Source organism: Poecilia formosa, unplaced genomic scaffold (assembly GCF_000485575.1).
Source record: "Poecilia formosa unplaced genomic scaffold, Poecilia_formosa-5.1.2 Scaffold418, whole genome shotgun sequence".
NCBI classification, from domain to species: domain Eukaryota; kingdom Metazoa; phylum Chordata; class Actinopteri; order Cyprinodontiformes; family Poeciliidae; genus Poecilia; species Poecilia formosa.
In genome coordinates this window covers 244,823-268,406 of record NW_006800357.1, presented here as the reverse complement: position 1 = coordinate 268,406, position 23,584 = coordinate 244,823, and the positions used below count along the sequence as shown (strand labels likewise).

At 41.7% G+C, this 23,584-nt stretch overlaps 2 protein-coding genes across 2 annotated transcripts; both read left to right on the top strand.

The window, feature by feature from the left end:
- The first annotated feature begins 473 nt into the window (after nt 1–473).
- On the top strand, nt 474–15,311 carry LOC103155236 (PR domain zinc finger protein 1). The gene is made up of 7 exons (XM_007576863.2): nt 474–855; nt 3,509–3,841; nt 5,726–5,845; nt 6,816–7,068; nt 11,552–12,618; nt 12,834–12,962; nt 13,073–15,311. Exons 1-7 carry the CDS (start codon nt 496–498, stop codon nt 13,676–13,678), a joined length of 2,868 nt encoding a protein of 955 aa, XP_007576925.2. The 5' UTR covers nt 474–495; the 3' UTR covers nt 13,679–15,311.
- Nucleotides 15,312–19,301: 3,990 nt separating this feature from the next.
- LOC103155240 (PR domain zinc finger protein 1-like) lies at nt 19,302–23,300 on the top strand. Its single transcript, XM_007576870.2, has 3 exons — nt 19,302–20,609; nt 20,825–20,953; nt 21,064–23,300. The coding sequence occupies exons 1-3, from the start codon at nt 19,554–19,556 to the stop codon at nt 21,667–21,669; spliced, it is 1,791 nt and encodes a 596-aa protein (XP_007576932.2). The 5' UTR covers nt 19,302–19,553; the 3' UTR covers nt 21,670–23,300.
- Nucleotides 23,301–23,584: the final 284 nt, after the last annotated feature.

Sequence of the window (23,584 nt, the reverse complement as noted above, 5' to 3'; positions counted from 1 at the left end):
AAGAACTTCATAATTTGGGGGGATGAAAGGAAGAATATTAATGTAAAGAAAAATGCAATAAATAAAGAGAAAGACAAACTTAAAGGCAGAAAACACATTTTAAGGGAGTGACGGAGAAAGGGCAAAGAATAACACAGGAGAGTGAGTGAGTGTACTTTACATTTCATTTTGCAAAAGAAACCAAAGCAGATCAGTTCTGCCCCCTAGAGTGCAATTTTGTGTGTGTGTGTGTTATCTTGTGGAAGAGAGGGACATCCTGTGACGGTGACTCAACACTTCCTTTATACAAGCACGCAAACACACAGACACACACACACACACACCCACACGCACACTAGACACAATCGTGCACAAGTACGCGCATACATGTTGTTTACATTTTAAACTTGGTCAGACATTTCCACACATGAATACAACTAATCACACAATCACTTTGTGATTATCATGTAGAAAAATCATTATTTTGATGGAAAAATAGGAGTTACATTTTTAGCTATGTGCGTGCGTGTGTTTGTGTGTGTATGGCTCATGGCCTCAGGTGAAAGCCGTGTGAGAAGTGCTTTGTGGGTGTGGCTTCAAGTGAGAGAGCAAGAGAGAGAGAGAGGGAGAGGGAGAGGGCTTAGTCTGAGAGATGTTGATGTTGTCAGGCATTTAATATCAGGTCTCCAAGTGGATCACACACAAACTCCTGCCCAAAGAAACTTGAGAGCTCGGTGTGGAGTATCAGCACTCGGAGTGGGAAGGCAGAAGGGGAGAACTACACCTGTCCCGCATAAACTCTCTATCCTCACAGGCAGACTTCCAGAGAGGATCCCAGTGCTCGTCCCTATGTGTGGATGGGACCAAAGTTACACGGTGAGTACAGAGCAGCTCTGAACACCCTCGCCTTCTCTGTCGTTTCACTAACAACTGATTTAGAGCGCAACATAGAAAATTGTACGGGGTTTTATCTAACTTATTTGACCTTTTTTTGACACTTTGTGTACACTTTATGATTTATACTGAAAGTTGTGAACTCCAAAAACATACTGTCAATTAAATCAGAATTAAAAAACAAAAAAAAACTTTGAACTTTTACTACTTTTACAGTTACTACAAACTTTAAAATTTTTATTATTACACTGAAATAAGTTTTTGGACAAATTTCTTAAAGTTTTTTTGTGTTTTAGCTGGCGCTTTTGGGGTATTTTGTAAATCTATTCCTGGGATTGTGTTAAAATTTAGGCACTTTTTGCTTACTTTAATACATTTTATTCACTACTTTAAGCAAAAACAAGTTTAGTTTTTCCAGTAAAGTTTCTAATTTTATAGGTAAATTCGTTGATGAAATAATTTAAATATTTTCTATTTTTCTGATTAAAAACAATCCATCCGTGCTTGTCAAAGTTTAAGTTTGAAATCCTTCTGACTTTGTGCAGGTTCAGCTTTTAAATGTTTTCAGTTGGTCTAAATTCACGAGAGATGAATTGTTTCTTGGTTCTTGGTTTCACTATTAGTTTTCGATGCTGCAGCTGTTATGCAAAGGCAGGATTTGCAGTTTTGCTGAAAGCAGAGATATTAAAAGAGACATTTTCATATGTGATCACTGTTTTGATTTGATTCATTTCAATGGCAAATAAAGAGGAAACGTCTGGTTATGCGAGTTTTCAGCTGCTGTCTGGGAAAAAGACGGACTTTTCACTGGGAATTTTCTAGTTTTACAAAGCAAATTATGGATACTGTGGCTTTTGTTGGATTTTAATGTATTTTGGGAATTTGCTCTGTTTGTGTTTAATGTTTAGAGCAACTTATATTAACTTTAACATGCTTTTTTAGCATGGGAGGTCAGTTTTGCAAGACAAAATATTCTCTGAATCCAGGATGCTTTTGCTTTTTTGTGGCTTTTAACTGAATCTTAATTAAAGCAATCTTAAGTTTTATAATCACTTTTCAATCAGAAACTTGTTTTACTCTTGGGGATCAAAACCCTGTTTGCTTTAGCCGAAGCCACTTGGATGTGAAACAATTTTCTTTCTTGTGGCTTCAGATAATTTCACAGAGCGAAATGTGGTCAACGAAGATCTGCTGCTTTCCGCTCTTCAGCGTGGGACAAGCAGCATGTTGTCCCCTGTGTGGATTTCTGCTCCTGTGTGTGTGTGTGGGATTGTCTTGGGTGGGATCGTGTTTGAAGTTTTGTTTGCGCTGCCGTGGCCCCCCAAATGGAAAAGTTTTTTTGACGCTCCCTTCCTCATCACTTCCCCCGTGTCCATTACCAACACACACACACACACATTCAGACAAGAACACACACGCCAGGAGTTTGGATGATTTGCCGGTTCCTGCTTTGCCACTCTGCTTCCAATTTTAGCTTCATTCAGACACAGACAGCATTTCCTTCCTCCGTCTTCAACCCATGGGAGATGTGGGTGAACACGGGGGTCGAAGAGCGCAGAGACATGGGAAATATTGCATTTGCAATATCTGAGTAAATTCAGCATGCTGTCGAGAAATATTAGTTATACAGAATAACTGATAAAAAGGAAACATGACAATTTCTTGTCAGAAAAAGAATGAGTCATTATATAGAGAAGTGAAAAAAACAGGAAAATTGCTGATAAACAGATTTGGTTTGGCCATATTTTGACTGGTCTTGGAAACCGTTAGACAAAAGGATAGTGAAAGTGTTCAAGGTGGAAAATATCAAGTCTGATTTCCAAAACTTATTTTATTTCACTGAATATGAATGTACAAAACTATACATAACTTGAATACTAACTAAAAAGTTGAGGGTTGTTTACTGATTTTTATTTTTTATTTTTTTGCTACATTGAATTTTTATCTTGCTTGAGGGCAGTGGTCATCTAATCTGGTAGTTTTATGTCATAGAATGAGATAAACATGGAATAAGTTTCCAAAAAATGTCAAACAATCATCAGATTCCAAAAGCAGGGGAAAAAAAAACAAATCAGGTTATGCAAGTGAAACATGAATGAATCGTTTCCCAAATTAGTTACCATTTAGTTGAAACGGCAGACGACACATTTACCGCCTGATTCTTTGTGTGCTTTTGCGCTTGTGTGTGTGTGTGTGCGCGTGCACATGTGTTTGTGTGTGACTGAGGCATTACTCAACCCCCCCTCTTCCCACTGAGTCACCACATATAATAATCACGGATCTTCCTCTCCTCTCTTTGTCTCTACTTATCACAGTGTTTTATCATCTTTCATTTTTATCTCTTGTCTTCTTTTTATTCTTAATCAGTTCTTTCCTCCCACCTCCTTTCATATCCTTATCTTATTTTTTTCAACAATTTGCTGATTTTGTACTTGTCGTATTCTTAGGTTTTTTTATCGTATGTTTGGTATTTTTCTGCTCGTCACGGTTGTCTTGTTTTTCCATCTCTTTTTTTCTTTTACTTTCCATTTAATCTCTCTCTTACCTCACTGTACACTTCCAGATGGAAGTTTTAAGAACTTTTATGAAGAAGAGATGATGAAATGTATTTTTTTCTCTTTCTTACCCCGTCCAGGCGACCTCTCATAGCTCGGCCATGTTGACCAGTGAGGGGGCGCACGCTATGGAGCAGGATGGCACAAACCACAAGATGGCCTCCACAGCTACCAGCACAGGTTCGGACGGAGCAGAGACAATGACCGACACCGACGTGGACATGGACATGGAGATGGAGGAGGCAGACATGACACATTGGGGAGAGGCAGAGTTTGAGGAGAAATGCACATACATCGTCAAAGACACGCCATGGGAGGCGGGGCCAGACGCTGACTTCGCAATGACGACGACTAGAGCAGAGGCGTCGCTGCCCAGAAACCTGGTCCTCAAACACCTGGCAGGCACCAAGGAGGTCAGACTCCCACACAGTCACTCACACAGTCCTTTGCCAGCAGACAGGAAAACTTTCTCCCCCGTCTCAACTTTTCACACACGTCCAAGCAGAGAAAGCCCATCTGTACGTTAACAGGGGCGTGAGTCAGTTGTTGGTCATGAAATGGAGAGCAGGAGGTTGCCGAGTCTACCTTGTAAACGCTCACATACACATACAAACACGAACACAAAGGAATGTGTGTGAGTGGGAGAAAAACTGACGGAAGCAAATTTTACACAAAAACACATTTCTTCAGCTTGAATCTTTCGTTTGAAACTCATATGTCAGCTGAGAAGATTACAGTGATTTAGCCCTGAAATGTGTGTGTCATGCCATAAACCTCTCACCACCCTGAAATATTCATGCCAGCAGCCAGGGGGCACTGTACAGCACCTTAACGAACACCTTAGACTTTTAATATCACCTTTTAAGTTTAGTGACTAAGTTGCAGGAAATTAATTTAAACCTTTTGATCTGGAGTTGGAATTGGACATGAAAAAATAAAAAATTACTAACATAATTCGTCTTTTAATCTTCCTCAACTCACAATCAGCCACCATGACCTTCTTGATGAATGTAAAATGATAACATTTCCCTCTCTATTTCTTTTTGATCAGTCAAAATGTCAGACGGCAAAAGGTTAAAACTGAAATAGGGCAACCTGAATCAAAATAACACTCTTGTAATTTGTTAAAATAAAACATAAAAAACTCACGGCGGCTGGCTCCTGAAAGTTCACATTTTTTATTAAAATGTTCATTATACGTGGAATAAGAAGCTGTGTTCATTTGCGTCTTAATTTTGCTGCAGAATTCTGAATTTTGTGTCAGATTGAAACAAAAGTATGTGTTTTTTATTTTTCCTTTTTAAAGCACTTTTGATGCATTTTGCGTTTTTTTTTCCAGGGTGTTTACACCAGTAAAAATGTGCATGTCTGCAGGTCAAAAGTTTCCAGCTTTGTCAATTTTGTTACTGTGAGTTTATCAGTGAAACGGTGTGATCGCATAGATTTTCTCATCAGGGGCTTATCAATAAGGAACTGAGGTAAGAAGGGGAAGTAGAGCGGTGAAGAGGAGTGTGTTTTGCTTACGAGCTGATACGCTATGAGCTAATATTTAGTTTGACCAGCAGAGGAAGAAGGGACAAGCTGATGAAAGAAAACTGTGTTTCGCTCCAAAGACATCAGGAAAGAACTAAACGACTCAACAAGTAAGGAAAGAAAGCTTGTGTGCAAACACTAGCACAAGCTTGTGTCTGGTCCTGTGAAGGGAAAAGAGGAAAAGGGGATTTCCCACGTCACCAGGAGAACAAGGGGTTTGGGAAAGACTCGTGTTTGCGTGGGTTTAGCTAGAGAAAAAAAATGTGAGCGTGATTCTCGTTCATCCATGGCTGGAGTCTAGGCAGAAAATTCCTTGCAATTCTCCTCTTCCTCTTCTTTTTCTCACCTTGTTCTGTGATTCAATCAGATCATAAAGCAAAAAAAAATGAGAAGAGAAAGGATTTTTTTTTCGTTTGAGTAGCTGAGTGTTTTCCCCTGAAGTATTTGAAGTGGCAGTGGTTTAGGTTTGATGTGGCGATCATTGGAGGTGTGACAAGAAAAAGAGATTTGAAAGAGAAAGAGATTTTTTAGTTATTCTTCAGCCAAACATTCGAGCTCGAAGTCATACGAAGCGTGCCCATATGTCATCAATCATCGCCTCTGCTGACAGCTGGTTGATTGTGTGTTTTTGGATCTAAACTAAAGCCTAATGAGTCTTGTCACTGATGGATGTGCACAACAGTTTCCAAAAACAGACGCAAACTTTGCCATATCTTACATACAACATTTTTTACCTGCTTGTGTCTGTGTGTGTCGCCATGCAGGTGGTCGGAGTGTGCAGCCGGGAGTACATCCCCAAAGGAACCCGCTTCGGTCCCCTGGTGGGCGAGATCTACACGGCCGACAGCGTCCCAAAAGACGCAAACCGGAAGTACTTCTGGAGGGTGAGTATGCCGGTTGAAAACACACACATTTCCTCAGAAGCCCAAGAGACCCCTTCCTGTGACGTCTCTCGCTTCAAAAGGCAGTCAGTTGAACAGGAAACAGGGCTTTCTGCTTGGTGTGTGTGGGGATGTGATGTCACCTTCACACAAATAACATGCCACACTAAGGTTCCTGTAAATCCACACGTACTGGTACATGGTTAAAACACGCTCCATCACTACCGGTAACTGACAATGAGACAACACACGCTCACGAACCACCTACATGGTTGTTCTACCTACACACTCTAAGAGTGTGCGTGTGTGTGTGAGTGTGTGTGTAGTGGGTTTGACTCGCTTGAAAAGAAAAAGTGTAACCACAAGCAGAAACTTAACTCATTAAGGTTCCATTCATGCTCATATCTCACTTTCTCACACGCAGCGAGATGACAGAAACGAGAGGCAGAGATAGGGGGAGAATGAAAAAGAAACACACAAGGGGATGGGGGAGGGTGGTAGGTTAAAAAATGAGTTGATCCTTCCTTTCCCTTTTCAATATAAAAGAGGATCTCCTCCTCTGTGATAGACTTTCTGTCTGTCTTTTTTTTGCCTCGCGGAAGGTGATGAAGACGGAGAGAGATGGTAAGGGGTGATAGAAGAAAAAGGGTTAAGAAATGTGGGTTAGATGACATTTACTGCAGATGGACTAATTGTGTTTGATTTGTTAATTTGATGCTTTGAACTGAGATAAAACATGTCTTTCTCATCATTTACAATTGTCTCATTTAAAGATTTACAGTAGGTCACTTGTTCTTTTGATGATGTAATCAATTTATTGGCTTTGTGCTCCATTTTTTGTTGTTGTTTGATTCAGGGAAATGGTGGTAAATTTTACAAGTTTAAAAGTAAAATGTTTACTTTGTAAAAGGAAAATATAGCTCTTGTTCTTGTAAAATTGATCAAAACAAATGTTATTTTTCTTTCATTCCAGATCTTTGTGGATGGTGAGTTCCACCACTTTGTGGACGGTCTGGATGAGACCCGCTCCAACTGGATGCGGTACGTCAACCCGGCCAAATCGGCGGCAGAGCAGAACCTGGCAGCATGCCAGAATGGCATGGAGATTTATTTCTACACTGTGAAGCCCGTCCCAGCCGGCGCCGAGCTGCTCGTCTGGTACTGTCATGACTTCGCCCGTCGCCTGAGATACCCACCATCAGGGGAGCTGATGATGCAAAAACTCAGTAAGTTCAACAACTCTTTGTTTGCCATCTTTTCATGAGAAATTTGGCTGATAAGAAGTGCTGTGGAAATTTCTTTCAGTTTCTTCTTCACAATAAAAATCAGTGGTTTTATTAGAAGCTTAAAGGAGTGACCGGCTTGCATTACAAACATTAAATCAATCGGCGGTGCATGTCCATGTGTCTTGAATGTGTCCTGTCGCCGCTATTAAAGCCTGTTTTTGAGTGTAGCTATGTCTCCTTCCTCTCTCAGCGTTAGTCTGTCATTATCTCTCTCTCTCTCTCTTAAACACACACACTTACAAAAGTACAAGACCAACATCCTTTCATCTCTGTCAGTGCCATCGCTGTACTCTTGTGTGCGTGCGTGCATGTGTGTGTGTGTGTGTGTGTGTGTGTGTGTGTGCCAGTGACAGTGTAATTACACGCAGGGCTGTATGGCCCCTAATGCCACGGTCTTACACACTTAAAGACCCACTTTTAACATAAAAGTTCTCAAACACACACACACAGTCTTCCTCGGCCTCAATAAACGCAGCAGAGACAGAGTGTTTGCTTGACTCTGTCTTCATTGGCAGTTTTTATTAGGAACTGAGCTAAAAGTTTGTTTGTATTCACAAAATGATAAAAAAAATAAAATAAAATAATGTACAACAGCGACTGTTAGTCATGAGTCTGAGATTTTACCTGAAATATCAACAGAAAAATTCACCTCACAACCAGATTTGTCCCACAGCAGACTCACTGCAGTCATCCACTGTGGCTGAGCTGATCAAAGAGTGAGGGGGCTCAGAAGGAAACAAAGCCTGAGAGCAGGAGTTGAGTGGTTTCCAGGTGTGACTGCAGGCTAATAGCAGTCTTAAGGTGGCAGAGGAACCAGCACACCCAGCCAGAGTGGCTCCACTACCCAGGGAAAAATGCGCATGACCTGGGGACAGAAACAGGAGGGATCCCCTGATCCCCTCCTCCTTTATCTCAACACATTGTGAACTTACTATATGAGTCGTCTTTTAATTAGCCTCATCTGTCATTTGAGCCCCCGCAGGCCTCTGCTGACCTGCAGCTGACTTTAAAGCAGATTTCAACTGAATTTTTGTTTGCTGCACTTGTCTCTTGTCTCAGGGCTCGAGCTTTAAGTTTCAAGGGCTTTCGTTCGTTTTTTTTTTTTTTTTCGTTTTTTTTTCCCTCAACCATCTGAATTTACATTCCTAAAATGAGTAAAACAATTGTCTGTTACGGTGGCTCTATGAGCGAAGCAAGAAATAATGTCACTGACTGACTGAGTAAAACCAAGAAAACCACAATCTTTCTGACTAAGTAACGTTAGAACGAAACTCAGTTAAAGGGCAAAAGGTAAAAGAGGAGGAAGCTGGCAAGAAAAGTCCTTGTCATTGCAAATACTAAATATGTATAATGTGCAAACCAATAATTAATGCTGGAAGTCTACTGTATAATCTTTCATGTTCAAATATCAGCAGCAGGAGGGAATGAAAGTAATTTCAAACAGCATGCATACATTAGAATTATAACCCGCGCATGAACATTTGGGTTACAATTTGGGATAGCCACAAACTCTAATGCATTCCAGAAGGATTGTTTCTGAAATCCCACACATAATTTTGCAAAGTGGATGAAAATGACACATTTTTCAAAATAATTTATTTGCTCTATAAATAAAATCAAGTGCCACAAAATTGCTGACAGAGGTCACCAAACAGAAAAATAAATCCTACTAGCATTTAAATTATAAATTGTACTGAGGTTCAAAGTAGGACTAGGTTATAAAACAATATTCTCAACACATCCTTCATCAGAAGACCAAAAAAACCACAACACAAATACAAATCTACCAACACAACTTTAACTTTTTGTCTGACATGCAAAATTCATGGTGGAGACAGAATCCTGCTATGGAGTCATTGACAGATGGAAAGAGTTACATTCAAAGCAATCTTGGAAGAAACGTTTGACAAGGCCACTGGTTAAGTTTTCAGTAGAACAGTTTAGTAAAAACCTAGACACAAATCCAATTGAGAATCTGTTGCAGTACTGCAAACAGTTGTCCTAATTTGAGTAACCCTTTGCAAAGACGAATGGACGTCAATCTTTACATGTGCAAAACTGGTAGAAATATTCCCGATCTGATTTGCAACTGTTCTGCAAAATATTGGCTTAGTGAGGAATACCACAAATGTGTTATTCAGTCATAAAAATCTGTATAAAATACACAGATGTTGAATGGAGATTAATACATTTTTATAGCTCATAGTTCAAGTCTTTTCCAGGCTTTAATAGTACCTTTGCACATATTGTCCACATAGCTCCTCACAAAATGACATAATTCTTTGCACAAATTGGGCCACTTGTCCTATGGGGGGCGCCAGAGTTTCTGCCCCAAATTATATGACATCCTGTATCACATTCCTAAATGGTGGGAAGAGACAACAACTGTTGGCTGTATCATTTCTCTTTGCATCGCCTCTTTCCAGTACAGTCATTACAAAACCAGACGTGTGTGTATGTGTGAGCAAAATGACTGGGCATGCATCGCTGTCTCACTCCCTCACTTTCTCCTCTCCCTACTTCTCTCGCTCTTATTGCTGCCGTCATCTTGCATTCTTCAAGTTTTAGCACTCGAGAGCACCTGTCATCCGTGTGTGTGTGTGTGTGTGTGTGTGTGTGTGTGTCTTCAAAGATATTCAAAGAACAGTCTCTCTTCCCACACTCATGCTGATATAAGGGCGACATGCCGACACATTTACACCCTGCTTTTCATCTCAAACACATGCAAACTCACACATAGTAGTCTGTGTGTGCGTTGGCCAATAACCCTGATATATACATGTCACTTAAAGAGACCAGAGAGGAGACAGAGGAGGGTTTGGTTGAGCCGCACCTCCTACCCACTCGGCTGACTACTTGAACTTCCTGGCAGAAGGGCCGTGTTGACAGATTGATATCTCCAAGATGGCCGACCTGTTTGTTTTCTGAAAGAGGGATGAAGGGAGGAGGAAAAAGAGGAGGAGGAAGGCTAACTGATAACCCCAATGTTTACACACTGTCGATATTACTGGTGAAAGGGTCACTGGTTGAGTGCGTGTGTGTGTGTGTGTGTTTGACTGGGAAGGTGAATCGTAGGGGGAAAGAGAGGTAAATTTCACCAGTGCTGCATTTGGGATTTTCTTTGACAGCCTCCATTTCTCTCACACACTTTCTTACAGCCACACACACACACACAGTCCCCTCTGGGCGACCTCATGGTAAAGACTTAGGTGGGCTGTAAAGTAGGTTTAAGATAATAGGTTGCTGTATTTTAAGGCTCGTCTGTGGCAATTTAGCAGCCGAGATGTGCTACTAACTGACATCCCAGAGCTTTTAGTATGTGTGTTAGGGAGCTCCCCTCCCTAATCCACTCTTTCATCATCGGGAGGCGACTGTAGGTGTGAGTGACTAAAGGGAGGAAGCTCTCTAATTTACCCTTCGACCTCGAAACAATAGCAAATGGCCAGAAAAAGCTGGGGAGTAAGCGCTTGATCAGAAGTGTGTGCAAGTTGTTCAGAAGAGGAAGAGTCAACAAATCAGACAGAGGCCTTTGTCTACAGGCGCCTCCGTGTGTGTGTACCTTGTCACATGGGGTGGGGCGTGTTTGTGTGTGCTCTGAAGAGGGCAGGTGGAGGCCAAGCTTTTTCTGAGGATATCTTCAGCAGGAAACCCTCCATCAGTCCTGTCTGTCTGTCTGCCACCATTCTGATATTATCTTGATTTTATAGGCAAACACGCATCACATGCCCCACACACACAAGCCCTGGAGGCAGATGTCACGCCTCACTTCCTGTGGCTTGGTCCTTACCTTGCCCCTCACCCTCGTTCATTACTTCTGTCAACCTAATTAGTCTACTGAGTTAGTTATGGTGTTCCTTCATTCAATTCAGTTCATCCATCTAACTCCAAATCATATCAAATGTCATCTTGAGACACTTTAAAACCCGGTCCAATTCATGTCAGGTTACACAGAATCCAAATAGATTTAGATCAAATCAAAATCAATTTGATTCAGTCATTTAGTCAGATAGTTTTTGGAATTCATACTATGTATTTAGACCTTATCATTTTAACATTAATATGTTCAATAACCTCAATGATCCCAGCGAAACATTTTACAATGTGAGGGTAAACAGCGAGTTGGGGGCGTGGCCAGCAGCAGCTTATTTAGATTTAAAGTGACAAGAAGCTGTAAAGGAGGTCATTCTGAAAGGAGCTCAAAATAGGTAGAACTGACCAGACAAAAATCTCAATATTGAAGAATAATTTTGTGTAAAAAAAATATAATGAACATATTTTGTCTGGCCCATAAACCCATCCTACCCTGTTCATGGAAATATAATAGGTTGCTTTTAAAACACTTTGTTAAATTTAACATGTCTTAAATGTGGGCTGCCATCTAGATCTATTTGATGACTAATTTTTTCTTGGTTTGTCTTTACAGAGCAGTCACTTATGGAGGTTAAGCAGCAGCATGTGGACAGAGAGGACAGCACAGTTGAAATGTCCAGTATGTCTCCAGTCTCAATGACTCCCACTCCTCCCAAGAGGGAGCACAGTGTCCTGTCCATTCTCCGTGGCACCAACAGCACCTCGTCCTCCTTGGCCCCTAAGAGGGAGCCCAGCCGCCCTCTTCCCACCCGCCCACGTTGTGCTGATAGCCCGGAGCGGCCCTTGTACCCCCGTGCTCTCTACCCCCTTCTCAGACCACATTTCCCCCTCTCTGAAGACTTGCTCAAACCCAGCCATCCTGGTTACCCCTTAACTCATTCCCCTGGCAAACAGTCATCAGCCACACCAAGCCCTTCTGCAAGAAGCAGCCCAGAAACCAGCCCTCATAGTAGCCCTTCTGGTCCAGCATTATCACCAGCTTCTATTTACCCTTACCCTGGTTACTCCCCTCCATCTGCCCCACTCCCCTCAACATTCTACCCTCCTCACCAGTACCCGCGTTATCTCCTACCACATCATTATCCTCTCCCTGGCGGTGGTGTCCCAACTGTAGGAGGGATTTTCCCTAGGATCTATCCAGTGTATGGCACCCTAATGCCCCCTCATCTAGCCCTCTTGCCTTCTGACCCTGCAGCAAGGCGCCTTGTAATACCTGAACCTGTGCACCCCTCCTCAATCTCTGCCCACAGAGACTATCTCCTGCCCGGGCCAAGAAGTGCCTTCTCAACTGCTACTTTGAGAGACAAAGCAGGAGTTCACAGCTCTTATCCAGGGCACCCTAACCCACACGGACCAGCTCACGCTCCCTCCAGCGGCTCTCCAACTGCCGCCATAGCACCTCCCAGCGAGCAGATGCCAACCAAGCCTACCTCAGCCCATATGGGAAACACTAGTGAACGTCACCCAGATGAAGAGGCTATTAATCTGACCAAAGTGAAGCGTGGTGCAGGGTCAGCAGGATACAAGGCGTTGCCTTACCCTCTGAAGAAGCAGAATGGCAAAATCAAGTATGAGTGCAACGTGTGCAGTAAGACCTTTGGGCAGCTGTCAAACCTGAAGGTAAGACTTGAGATTTGCTCTGTTATTGCTTTTTAACATCATGCCTGCTGATCTGATTTGTTACCTTGTAATCATTTGTGCACTCTGAAAGGCGTAAAGTGTAATCAGCTGGGAGTACAACAGGCTTAAATGAACTACTTCATAATAATCAAGGTTATGACCTGAAGAAACCTAAGCAAATATGCTTTTTTTTTTTTTGCTTTTTTTCCTCATAGGTTCATCTTCGGGTGCATAGTGGAGAAAGGCCATTCAAATGTCAAACCTGCAGCAAAGGCTTCACTCAACTCGCTCATCTGCAAAAACACTACCTGGTTCACACTGGGGAGAAACCACATGAATGTCAGGTGAGACAAAATGTTCAAAAAGAGCTTATTGCCTAGATGGTTTATTTGTAATAACTCACAGGTAACAACAAGCTGCTTAAACCATGTCTTAATGTGATCTCCCGTTTCAGGTTTGTCACAAGCGCTTCAGCAGCACCAGCAACCTGAAAACTCACCTACGCCTTCACTCAGGAGAGAAGCCTTATCACTGCAAGCTCTGCCCCGCTAAGTTCACCCAGTTTGTCCACCTCAAGCTGCACAAGCGCTTACACTCCCGCGAACGTCCACATAAATGCCCCCACTGCCACCGCCACTACATCCACCTGGTTAGCCTGCGGCTACACCTGAAGGGCTACTGCCTGGCTGCAACCTCTGGTCCTGGCTGTCCTAATGTTTCAAGTCAAGCTGCCTTGGAAGAGGTGCACCGCGCCAACGAAGAGATTGAGCGCTTCGATGTCAGTGAGCACGCTGAGCGACTGGAGCAGCTGCAGGGGTCGGTGGAGATGGACGCCATGTTGGAGAAACAAGTCTTGGGGATGCTGTGGAGGGAGTCTGACCTTAAGTCCCCCAACTTCCACCCCAGTTACAATGGCACTGCCACCGATCTTCTGTCTGCAGGTTATGGTCCATTCGAGTCCCCGAATGAGACGTCAGTTATCAAGATCCGCCGCAGCAACCCCATCTCACCAGTTGCTGCTAGCATTACCGTCAAGCAGGAGTCAGAGGATCATGCTTAATAGACTATTTTTATGTGCAAGTCACATGAAAAATTGATTTTGAACTGCATGGTGGACTTGTTGCCAGGAGCAACAGCTGTAAATAAATAATTATCTATTGTCATCCCCATGAACACGCCATGGTTTCAACCTATCAGGGACTCTCACACTCAGGGCTGCAAGAGACAATGTCCCATGACTACTTAGTGGTTTTAGTGTTTATTACTCCTAGACAATCACCTAAAAAGGATTTTTTTTTCTTTAATGTAATTAATATAATTCTATTTGAATTTTTCAATGATTTTGTCTTTTTTCGAACATTCTTGTTTTTGATAAATTACTTGTTATATAATCTAACTTATTATGCATTTAATTTTGTGTCTTCAAAAGCAATAAGTGAATGGATTGCTGACTAATAGGGTGAAAACAATTTTTTCTGTTGATGTTAATTTGTTTTACCCTGTCTCAATTTCTCTGTAAATAGCCACTCTGTCGTTGCCCTTATTAGTCTCCTCTGTGTCCATTCTGCACGGCTTATCTATTTAAATACCAAAAATAAAAGTAGCCAGAGGAAAAGTAGAAAACCTTGCCTACTTATGGCACATACAGTAAATTAGTTCATTTCCAAGGAAAAGCGTTATTTCAACCTGTCTGAATCGCTTTCCAGAAGTGTCTATGTCCTTTTCTGATGCATCCTTAATTTAAATGAAACAAAAAAGGGCATTCAGTTTTTGTATATTTTTTTCACAACAGTTACCTCAGTGTGGATGTGATGATGTGTGTGTTTGTGTGTTCAAAGGGACAGCTGAAGGTGGGAGTTTTTTATTTATTCCTTTTTTTTTCTACTTGAAGAATAAACCAAACTGAACTGGAGAGCACCTCTTCATGCAGTCCAAAGGAGCGGCATAGCCCGCTTAAAATGTAGCACATAAACGGACTCAGGAGGCTGATTAGCTGTCATTTCCCCTGTTTTACCTTTTTTTTTCTATCTTTATTTTTTTATGAAATCATGTTAGTACCCAGCAGGAATTTTAAATGTGTTTGGGGAGCTACACTAGATGCTAAAAACCAAACTTCACTTGGCTTCAGTTTCCAAAATAATCTAAACAGGGAAAGAAGGACTAAAAGAATGAAAATGCTGAAGAAGGGAAGATGTACGTTGTGTTGATGATGAAGTGTTTGCTCCTGTTTTTGTATATATTTTTCATGTTGTTGCTGTTATTTGTTGTTTTATTTTTGAAAAACAGCCCCATCAATCTGCTGCCTTGTTAACAACACCTAAGCACCTCGGCCCTCTTTTATGCACTGGCCCCCCTCCTACTTTATTCCTTCAGTGCCGATGCTTATATAATTTACACTGTGTACAGTATCTGTAAACCTGGTCAAAACTGCATTAAGAACCAGCTTAATGTTACTGCAGCAGCTGTGATTTTCTGTAGCAGGTGCACTTCAATAACCTGAAGTTACTTTTACTTTTTCATTATGTTTCAAATGTTCGACCAAAGCTTTCCTCTTTCTCTGGTCAGAGTTTTCGCTCCAGAGGAGAATCCCCTAAAATACCTGTCTCTGTTTACATGCTGGTTTACAAAGTTATTTATGTGCAAAATGTCAAAAAGTGTAAATTATGATATAAATGTCACTGCTCTAATCTAAATTCAAAAGGCTCTATGACTCTTCATTTCTTTTTTGTTGTTGTTTTTGTTATTTAATTTTTTTACTATGAAAATTAAACACAGACAAAACTTATGACTAAAGTTTCTCCTTGATATATTCTCTTGTAAAAAAAAACTACATTTTCACAATATTTACCCACTAACTTCAACAACTTGTGAGCTGATCAATTAATTTTATTTTTGAACAGATAAGCAACAAATATTTCCGCTGATGCCTAGCATAATGTAATATTTTAATTATTATGACTGAAGNAATAAACGCAGCAGAGACAGAGTGTTTGCTTGACTCTGTCTTCATTGGCAGTTTTTATTAGGAAGTGAGCTAAAAGTTTGTTTGTATTCACAAAATGATAAAAAAAATAAAATAAAATAATGTACAACAGCGACTGTTAGTCATGAGTCTGAGATTTTACCTGAAATATCAACAGAAAAATTCACCTCACAACCAGATTTGTCCCACAGCAGACTCACTGCAGTCATCCACTGTGGCTGAGCTGATCAAAGAGTGAGGGGGCTCTGAGGGAAACAAAGCCTGAGAGCAGGAGTTGAGTGGTTTCCAGGTGTGACTGCAGGCTAATAGCAGTCTTAAGGTGGCAGAGGAACCAGCACACCCAGCCAGAGTGGCTCCACTACCCAGGGAAAAATGCGCATGACCTGGGGACAGACACAGGAGGGATCCCCTGATCCCCTCCTCCTTTATCTCAACACATTGTGAACTTACTATATGAGTCGTCTTTTAATTAGCCTCATCTGTCATTTGAGCCCCCGCAGGCCTCTGCTGACCTGCAGCTGACTTTAAAGCAGATTTCAACTGAATTTTTGTTTGCTGCACTTGTCTCTTGTCTCAGGGCTCGAGCTTTAAGTTTCAAGGGCTTTCGTTCGTTTTTTTTTTTTTTTTCGTTTTTTTTTCCCTCAACCATCTGAATTTACATTCCTAAAATGAGTAAAACAATTGTCTGTTACGGTGGCTCTATGAGCGAAGCAAGAAATAATGTCACTGACTGACTGAGTAAAACCAAGAAAACCACAATCTTTCTGACTAAGTAACGTTAGAACGAAACTCAGTTAAAGGGCAAAAGGTAAAAGAGGAGGAAGCTGGCAAGAAAAGTCCTTGTCATTGCAAATACTAAATATGTAAAATGTGCAAACCAATAATTAATGCTGGAAGTCTACTGTATAATCTTTCATGTTCAAATATCAGCAGCAGGAGGGAATGAAAGTAATTTCAAACAGCATGCATACATTAGAATTATAACCCGCGCATGAACATTTGGGTTACAATTTGGGATAGCCACAAACTCTAATGCATTCCAGAAGGATTGTTTCTGAAATCCCACACATAATTTTGCAAAGTGGATGAAAATGACACATTTTTCAAAATAATTTATTTGCTCTATAAATAAAATCAAGTGCCACAAAATTGCTGACAGAGGTCACCAAACAGAAAAATAAATCCTACTAGCATTTAAATTATAAATTGTACTGAGGTTCAAAGTAGGACTAGGTTATAAAACAATATTCTCAACACATCCTTCATCAGAAGACCAAAAAAACCACAACACAAATACAAATCTACCAACACAACTTTAACTTTTTGTCTGACATGCAAAATTCATGGTGGAGACAGAATCCTGCTATGGAGTCATTGACAGATGGAAAGAGCTACATTCAAAGCAATCTTGGAAGAAACGTTTGACAAGGCCACTGGTTAAGTTTTCAGTAGAACAGTTTAGTAAAAACCTAGACACAAATCCAATTGAGAATCTGTTGCAGTACTGCAAACAGTTTTCCTAATTTGAGTAACCCTTTGCAAAGACGAATGGACGTCAATCTTTACATGTGCAAAACTAGTAGAAATATTCCCCATCTGATTTGCAACTGTTCTGCAAAATATTGGCTTAGTGAGGAATACCACAAATGTGTTATTCAGTCATAAAAATCTGTATAAAATACACAGATGTTGAATGGAGATTAATACATTTTTATAGCTCATAGTTCAAGTCTTTTCCAGGCTTTAATAGTACCTTTGCACATATTGTCCACATAGCTCCTCACAAAATGACATAATTCTTTGCACAAATTGGGCCACTTGTCCTATGGGGGGCGCCAGAGTTTCTGGCCAAAATTATATGACATCCTGTAACACATTCCTAAATGGTGGGAAGAGACAACAACTGTTGGCTGTATCATTTCTCTTTGCATCGCCTCTTTCCAGTACAGTCATTACAAAACCAGACGTGTGTGTATGTGTGAGCAAAATGACTGGGCATGCATCGCTGTCTCACTCCCTCACTTTCTCCTCTCCCTACTTCTCTCGCTCTTATTGCTGCCGTCATCTTGCATTCTTCAAGTTTTAGCACTCGAGAGCACCTGTCATCCGTGTGTGTGTGTGTGTGTGTGTGTGTGTGTGTGTCTTCAAAGATATTCAAAGAACAGTCTCTCTTCCCACACTCATGCTGATATAAGGGCGACATGCCGACACATTTACACCCTGCTTTTCATCTCAAACACATGCAAACTCACACATAGTAGTCTGTGTGTGCGTTGGCCAATAACCCTGATATATACATGTCACTTAAAGAGACCAGAGAGGAGACAGAGGAGGGTTTGGTTGAGCCGCACCTCCTACCCACTCGGCTGACTACTTGAACTTCCTGGCAGAAGGGCCGTGTTGACAGATTGATATCTCCAAGATGGCCGACCTGTTTGTTTTCTGAAAGAGGGATGAAGGGAGGAGGAAAAAGAGGAGGAGGAAGGCTAACTGATAACCCCAATGTTTACACACTGTCGATATTACTGGTGAAAGGGTCACTGGTTGAGTGCGTGTGTGTGTGTGTGTGTTTGACTGGGAAGGTGAATCGTAGGGGGAAAGAGAGGTAAATTTCACCAGTGCTGCATTTGGGATTTTCTTTGACAGCCTCCATTTCTCTCACACACTTTCTTACAGCCACACACACACACACAGTCCCCTCTGGGCGACCTCATGGTAAAGACTTAGGTGGGCTGTAAAGTAGGTTTAAGATAATAGGTTGCTGTATTTTAAGGCTCGTCTGTGGCAATTTAGCAGCCGAGATGTGCTACTAACTGACATCCCAGAGCTTTTAGTATGTGTGTTAGGGAGCTCCCCTCCCTAATCCACTCTTTCATCATCGGGAGGCGACTGTAGGTGTGAGTGACTAAAGGGAGGAAGCTCTCTAATTTACCCTTCGACCTCGAAACAATAGCAAATGGCCAGAAAAAGCTGGGGAGTAAGCGCTTGATCAGAAGTGTGTGCAAGTTGTTCAGAAGAGGAAGAGTCAACAAATCAGACAGAGGCCTTTGTCTACAGGCGCCTCCGTGTGTGTGTACCTTGTCACATGGGGTGGGGCGTGTTTGTGTGTGCTCTGAAGAGGGCAGGTGGAGGCCAAGCTTTTTCTGAGGATATCTTCAGCAGGAAACCCTCCATCAGTCCTGTCTGTCTGTCTGCCACCATTCTGATATTATCTTGATTTTATAGGCAAACACGCATCACATGCCCCACACACACAAGCCCTGGAGGCAGATGTCACGCCTCACTTCCTGTGGCTTGGTCCTTACCTTGCCCCTCACCCTCGTTCATTACTTCTGTCAACCTAATTAGTCTACTGAGTTAGTTATGGTGTTCCTTCATTCAATTCAGTTCATCCATCTAACTCCAAATCATATCAAATGTCATCTTGAGACACTTTAAAACCCGGTCCAATTCATGTCAGGTTACACAGAATCCAAATAGATTTAGATCAAATCAAAATCAATTTGATTCAGTCATTTAGTCAGATAGTTTTTGGAATTCATACTATGTATTTAGACCTTATCATTTTAACATTAATATGTTCAATAACCTCAATGATCCCAGCGAAACATTTTACAATGTGAGGGTAAACAGCGAGTTGGGGGCGTGGCCAGCAGCAGCTTATTTAGATTTAAAGTGACAAGAAGCTGTAAAGGAGGTCATTCTGAAAGGAGCTCAAAATAGGTAGAACTGACCAGACAAAAATCTCAATATTGAAGAATAATTTTGTGTAAAAAAAATATAATGAACATATTTTGTCTGGCCCATAAACCCATCCTACCCTGTTCATGGAAATATAATAGGTTGCTTTTAAAACACTTTGTTAAATTTAACATGTCTTAAATGTGGGCTGCCATCTAGATCTATTTGATGACTAATTTTTTCTTGGTTTGTCTTTACAGAGCAGTCACTTATGGAGGTTAAGCAGCAGCATGTGGACAGAGAGGACAGCACAGTTGAAATGTCCAGTATGTCTCCAGTCTCAATGACTCCCACTCCTCCCAAGAGGGAGCACAGTGTCCTGTCCATTCTCCGTGGCACCAACAGCACCTCGTCCTCCTTGGCCCCTAAGAGGGAGCCCAGCCGCCCTCTTCCCACCCGCCCACGTTGTGCTGATAGCCCGGAGCGGCCCTTGTACCCCCGTGCTCTCTACCCCCTTCTCAGACCACATTTCCCCCTCTCTGAAGACTTGCTCAAACCCAGCCATCCTGGTTACCCCTTAACTCATTCCCCTGGCAAACAGTCATCAGCCACACCAAGCCCTTCTGCAAGAAGCAGCCCAGAAACCAGCCCTCATAGTAGCCCTTCTGGTCCAGCATTATCACCAGCTTCTATTTACCCTTACCCTGGTTACTCCCCTCCATCTGCCCCACTCCCCTCAACATTCTACCCTCCTCACCAGTACCCGCGTTATCTCCTACCACATCATTATCCTCTCCCTGGCGGTGGTGTCCCAACTGTAGGAGGGATTTTCCCTAGGATCTATCCAGTGTATGGCACCCTAATGCCCCCTCATCTAGCCCTCTTGCCTTCTGACCCTGCAGCAAGGCGCCTTGTAATACCTGAACCTGTGCACCCCTCCTCAATCTCTGCCCACAGAGACTATCTCCTGCCCGGGCCAAGAAGTGCCTTCTCAACTGCTACTTTGAGAGACAAAGCAGGAGTTCACAGCTCTTATCCAGGGCACCCTAACCCACACGGACCAGCTCACGCTCCCTCCAGCGGCTCTCCAACTGCCGCCATAGCACCTCCCAGCGAGCAGATGCCAACCAAGCCTACCTCAGCCCATATGGGAAACACTAGTGAACGTCACCCAGATGAAGAGGCTATTAATCTGACCAAAGTGAAGCGTGGTGCAGGGTCAGCAGGATACAAGGCGTTGCCTTACCCTCTGAAGAAGCAGAATGGCAAAATCAAGTATGAGTGCAACGTGTGCAGTAAGACCTTTGGGCAGCTGTCAAACCTGAAGGTAAGACTTGAGATTTGCTCTGTTATTGCTTTTTAACATCATGCCTGCTGATCTGATTTGTTACCTTGTAATCATTTGTGCACTCTGAAAGGCGTAAAGTGTAATCAGCTGGGAGTACAACAGGCTTAAATGAACTACTTCATAATAATCAAGGTTATGACCTGAAGAAACCTAAGCAAATATGCTTTTTTTTTTTTTGCTTTTTTTCCTCATAGGTTCATCTTCGGGTGCATAGTGGAGAAAGGCCATTCAAATGTCAAACCTGCAGCAAAGGCTTCACTCAACTCGCTCATCTGCAAAAACACTACCTGGTTCACACTGGGGAGAAACCACATGAATGTCAGGTGAGACAAAATGTTCAAAAAGAGCTTATTGCCTAGATGGTTTATTTGTAATAACTCACAGGTAACAACAAGCTGCTTAAACCATGTCTTAATGTGATCTCCCGTTTCAGGTTTGTCACAAGCGCTTCAGCAGCACCAGCAACCTGAAAACTCACCTACGCCTTCACTCAGGAGAGAAGCCTTATCACTGCAAGCTCTGCCCCGCTAAGTTCACCCAGTTTGTCCACCTCAAGCTGCACAAGCGCTTACACTCCCGCGAACGTCCACATAAATGCCCCCACTGCCACCGCCACTACATCCACCTGGTTAGCCTGCGGCTACACCTGAAGGGCTACTGCCTGGCTGCAACCTCTGGTCCTGGCTGTCCTAATGTTTCAAGTCAAGCTGCCTTGGAAGAGGTGCACCGCGCCAACGAAGAGATTGAGCGCTTCGATGTCAGTGAGCACGCTGAGCGACTGGAGCAGCTGCAGGGGTCGGTGGAGATGGACGCCATGTTGGAGAAACAAGTCTTGGGGATGCTGTGGAGGGAGTCTGACCTTAAGTCCCCCAACTTCCACCCCAGTTACAATGGCACTGCCACCGATCTTCTGTCTGCAGGTTATGGTCCATTCGAGTCCCCGAATGAGACGTCAGTTATCAAGATCCGCCGCAGCAACCCCATCTCACCAGTTGCTGCTAGCATTACCGTCAAGCAGGAGTCAGAGGATCATGCTTAATAGACTATTTTTATGTGCAAGTCACATGAAAAATTGATTTTGAACTGCATGGTGGACTTGTTGCCAGGAGCAACAGCTGTAAATAAATAATTATCTATTGTCATCCCCATGAACACGCCATGGTTTCAACCTATCAGGGACTCTCACACTCAGGGCTGCAAGAGACAATGTCCCATGACTACTTAGTGATTTTAGTGTTTATTACTCCTAGACAATCACCTAAAAAGGATTTTTTTTTCTTTAATGTAATTAATATAATTCTATTTGAATTTTTCAATGATTTTGTCTTTTTTCGAACATTCTTGTTTTTGATAAATTACTTGTTATATAATCTAACTTATTATGCATTTAATTTTGTGTCTTCAAAAGCAATAAGTGAATGGATTGCTGACTAATAGGGTGAAAACAATTTTTTCTGTTGATGTTAATTTGTTTTACCCTGTCTCAATTTCTCTGTAAATATCCACTCTTTCGTTGCCCTTATTAGTCTCCTCTGTGTCCATTCTGCACGGCTTATCTATTTAAATACCAAAAATAAAAGTAGCCAGAGGAAAAGTAGAAAACCTTGCCTACTTATGGCACATACAGTAAATTAGTTCATTTCCAAAGAAAAGCGTTATTTCAACCTGTCTGAATCGCTTTCCAGAAGTGTCTATGTCATTTTCTGATGCATCCTTAATTTAAATGAAACAAAAAAGGGCATTCAGTTTTTGTATATTTTTTCACAACAGTTACCTCAGTGTGGATGTGATGATGTGTGTGTTTGTGTGTTCAAAGGGACAGCTGAAGGTGGGAGTTTTTTATTTATTCCTTTTTTTTCTACTTGAAGAATAAACCAAACTGAACTGGAGAGCACCTCTTCATGCGGTCCAAAGGAGCGGCATAGCCCGCTTAAAATGTAGCACATAAACGGACTCAGGAGGCTGATTAGCTGTCATTTCCCCTGTTTTACCTTTTGTTTTCTATCTTTATTTTTTTATGAAATCATGTTAGTACCCAGCAGGAATTTTAAATGTGTTCGGGGAGCTACACTAGATGCTAAAAACCAAACTTCACTTGGCTTCAGTTTCCAAAATAATCTAAACAGGGAAAGAAGGACTAAAAGAATGAAAATGCTGAAGAAGGGAAGATGTACGTTGTGTTGATGATGAAGTGTTTGCTCCTGTTTTTGTATATATTTTTCATGTTGTTGCTGTTATTTGTTGTTTTATTTTTGAAAAACAGCCCCATCAATCTGCTGCCTTGTTAAGAACACCTAAGCACCTCGGCCCTCTTTTATGCACTGGCCCCCCTCCTACTTTATTCCTTCAGTGCCGATGCTTATATAATTTACACTGTGTACAGTATCTGTAAACCTGGTCAAAACTGCATTAAGAACCAGCTTAATGTTACTGCAGCAGCTGTGATTTTCTGTAGCAGGTGCACTTCAATAACCTGAAGTTACTTTTACTTTTTCATTATGTTTCAAATGTTCGACCAAAGCTTTCCTCTTTCTCTGGTCAGAGTTTTCGCTCCAGAGGAGAATCCCCTAAAATACCTGTCTCTGTTTACATGCTGGTTTACAAAGTTATTTATGTGCAAAATGTCAAAAAGTGTAAATTATGATATAAATGTCACTGCTCTAATCTAAATTCAAAGGCTCTATGACTCTTCATTTCTTTTTTGTTGTTGTTTTTGTTATTTAATTTTTTTACTATGAAAATTAAACACAGACAAAACTTATGACTAAAGTTTCTCCTTGATATATTCTCTTGTAAAAAAAAACTACATTTTCACAATATTTACCCACTAACTTCAACAACTTGTGAGCTGATCAATTAATTTTATTTTTGAACAGATAAGCAACAAATATTTCCGCTGATGCCTAGCATAATGTAATATTTTAATTATTATGACTGAAGAACCACATAATAAT

What these genes read in the sequence shown, in the direction of transcription:
- LOC103155240 (XM_007576870.2), top strand. Translation starts at nt 19,554, where the DNA reads ATGGAGGTTAAGCAGCAGCATGTGGACAGAGAGGACAGCACAGTTGAA. An exon ending in GGCAGCTGTCAAACCTGAAG is followed by an intron (nt 20,610 to 20,824) that starts GTAAGACTTGAG and finishes TTTTCCTCATAG; the next exon opens with GTTCATCTTCGGGTGCATAG. An exon ending in AGAAACCACATGAATGTCAG is followed by an intron (nt 20,954 to 21,063) that starts GTGAGACAAAAT and finishes CTCCCGTTTCAG; the next exon opens with GTTTGTCACAAGCGCTTCAG.
- LOC103155236 (XM_007576863.2), top strand. Translation starts at nt 496, where the DNA reads ATGTGCGTGCGTGTGTTTGTGTGTGTATGGCTCATGGCCTCAGGTGAA. An exon ending in GATGGGACCAAAGTTACACG is followed by an intron (nt 856 to 3,508) that starts GTGAGTACAGAG and finishes TACCCCGTCCAG; the next exon opens with GCGACCTCTCATAGCTCGGC. An exon ending in GGCAGCTGTCAAACCTGAAG is followed by an intron (nt 12,619 to 12,833) that starts GTAAGACTTGAG and finishes TTTTCCTCATAG; the next exon opens with GTTCATCTTCGGGTGCATAG.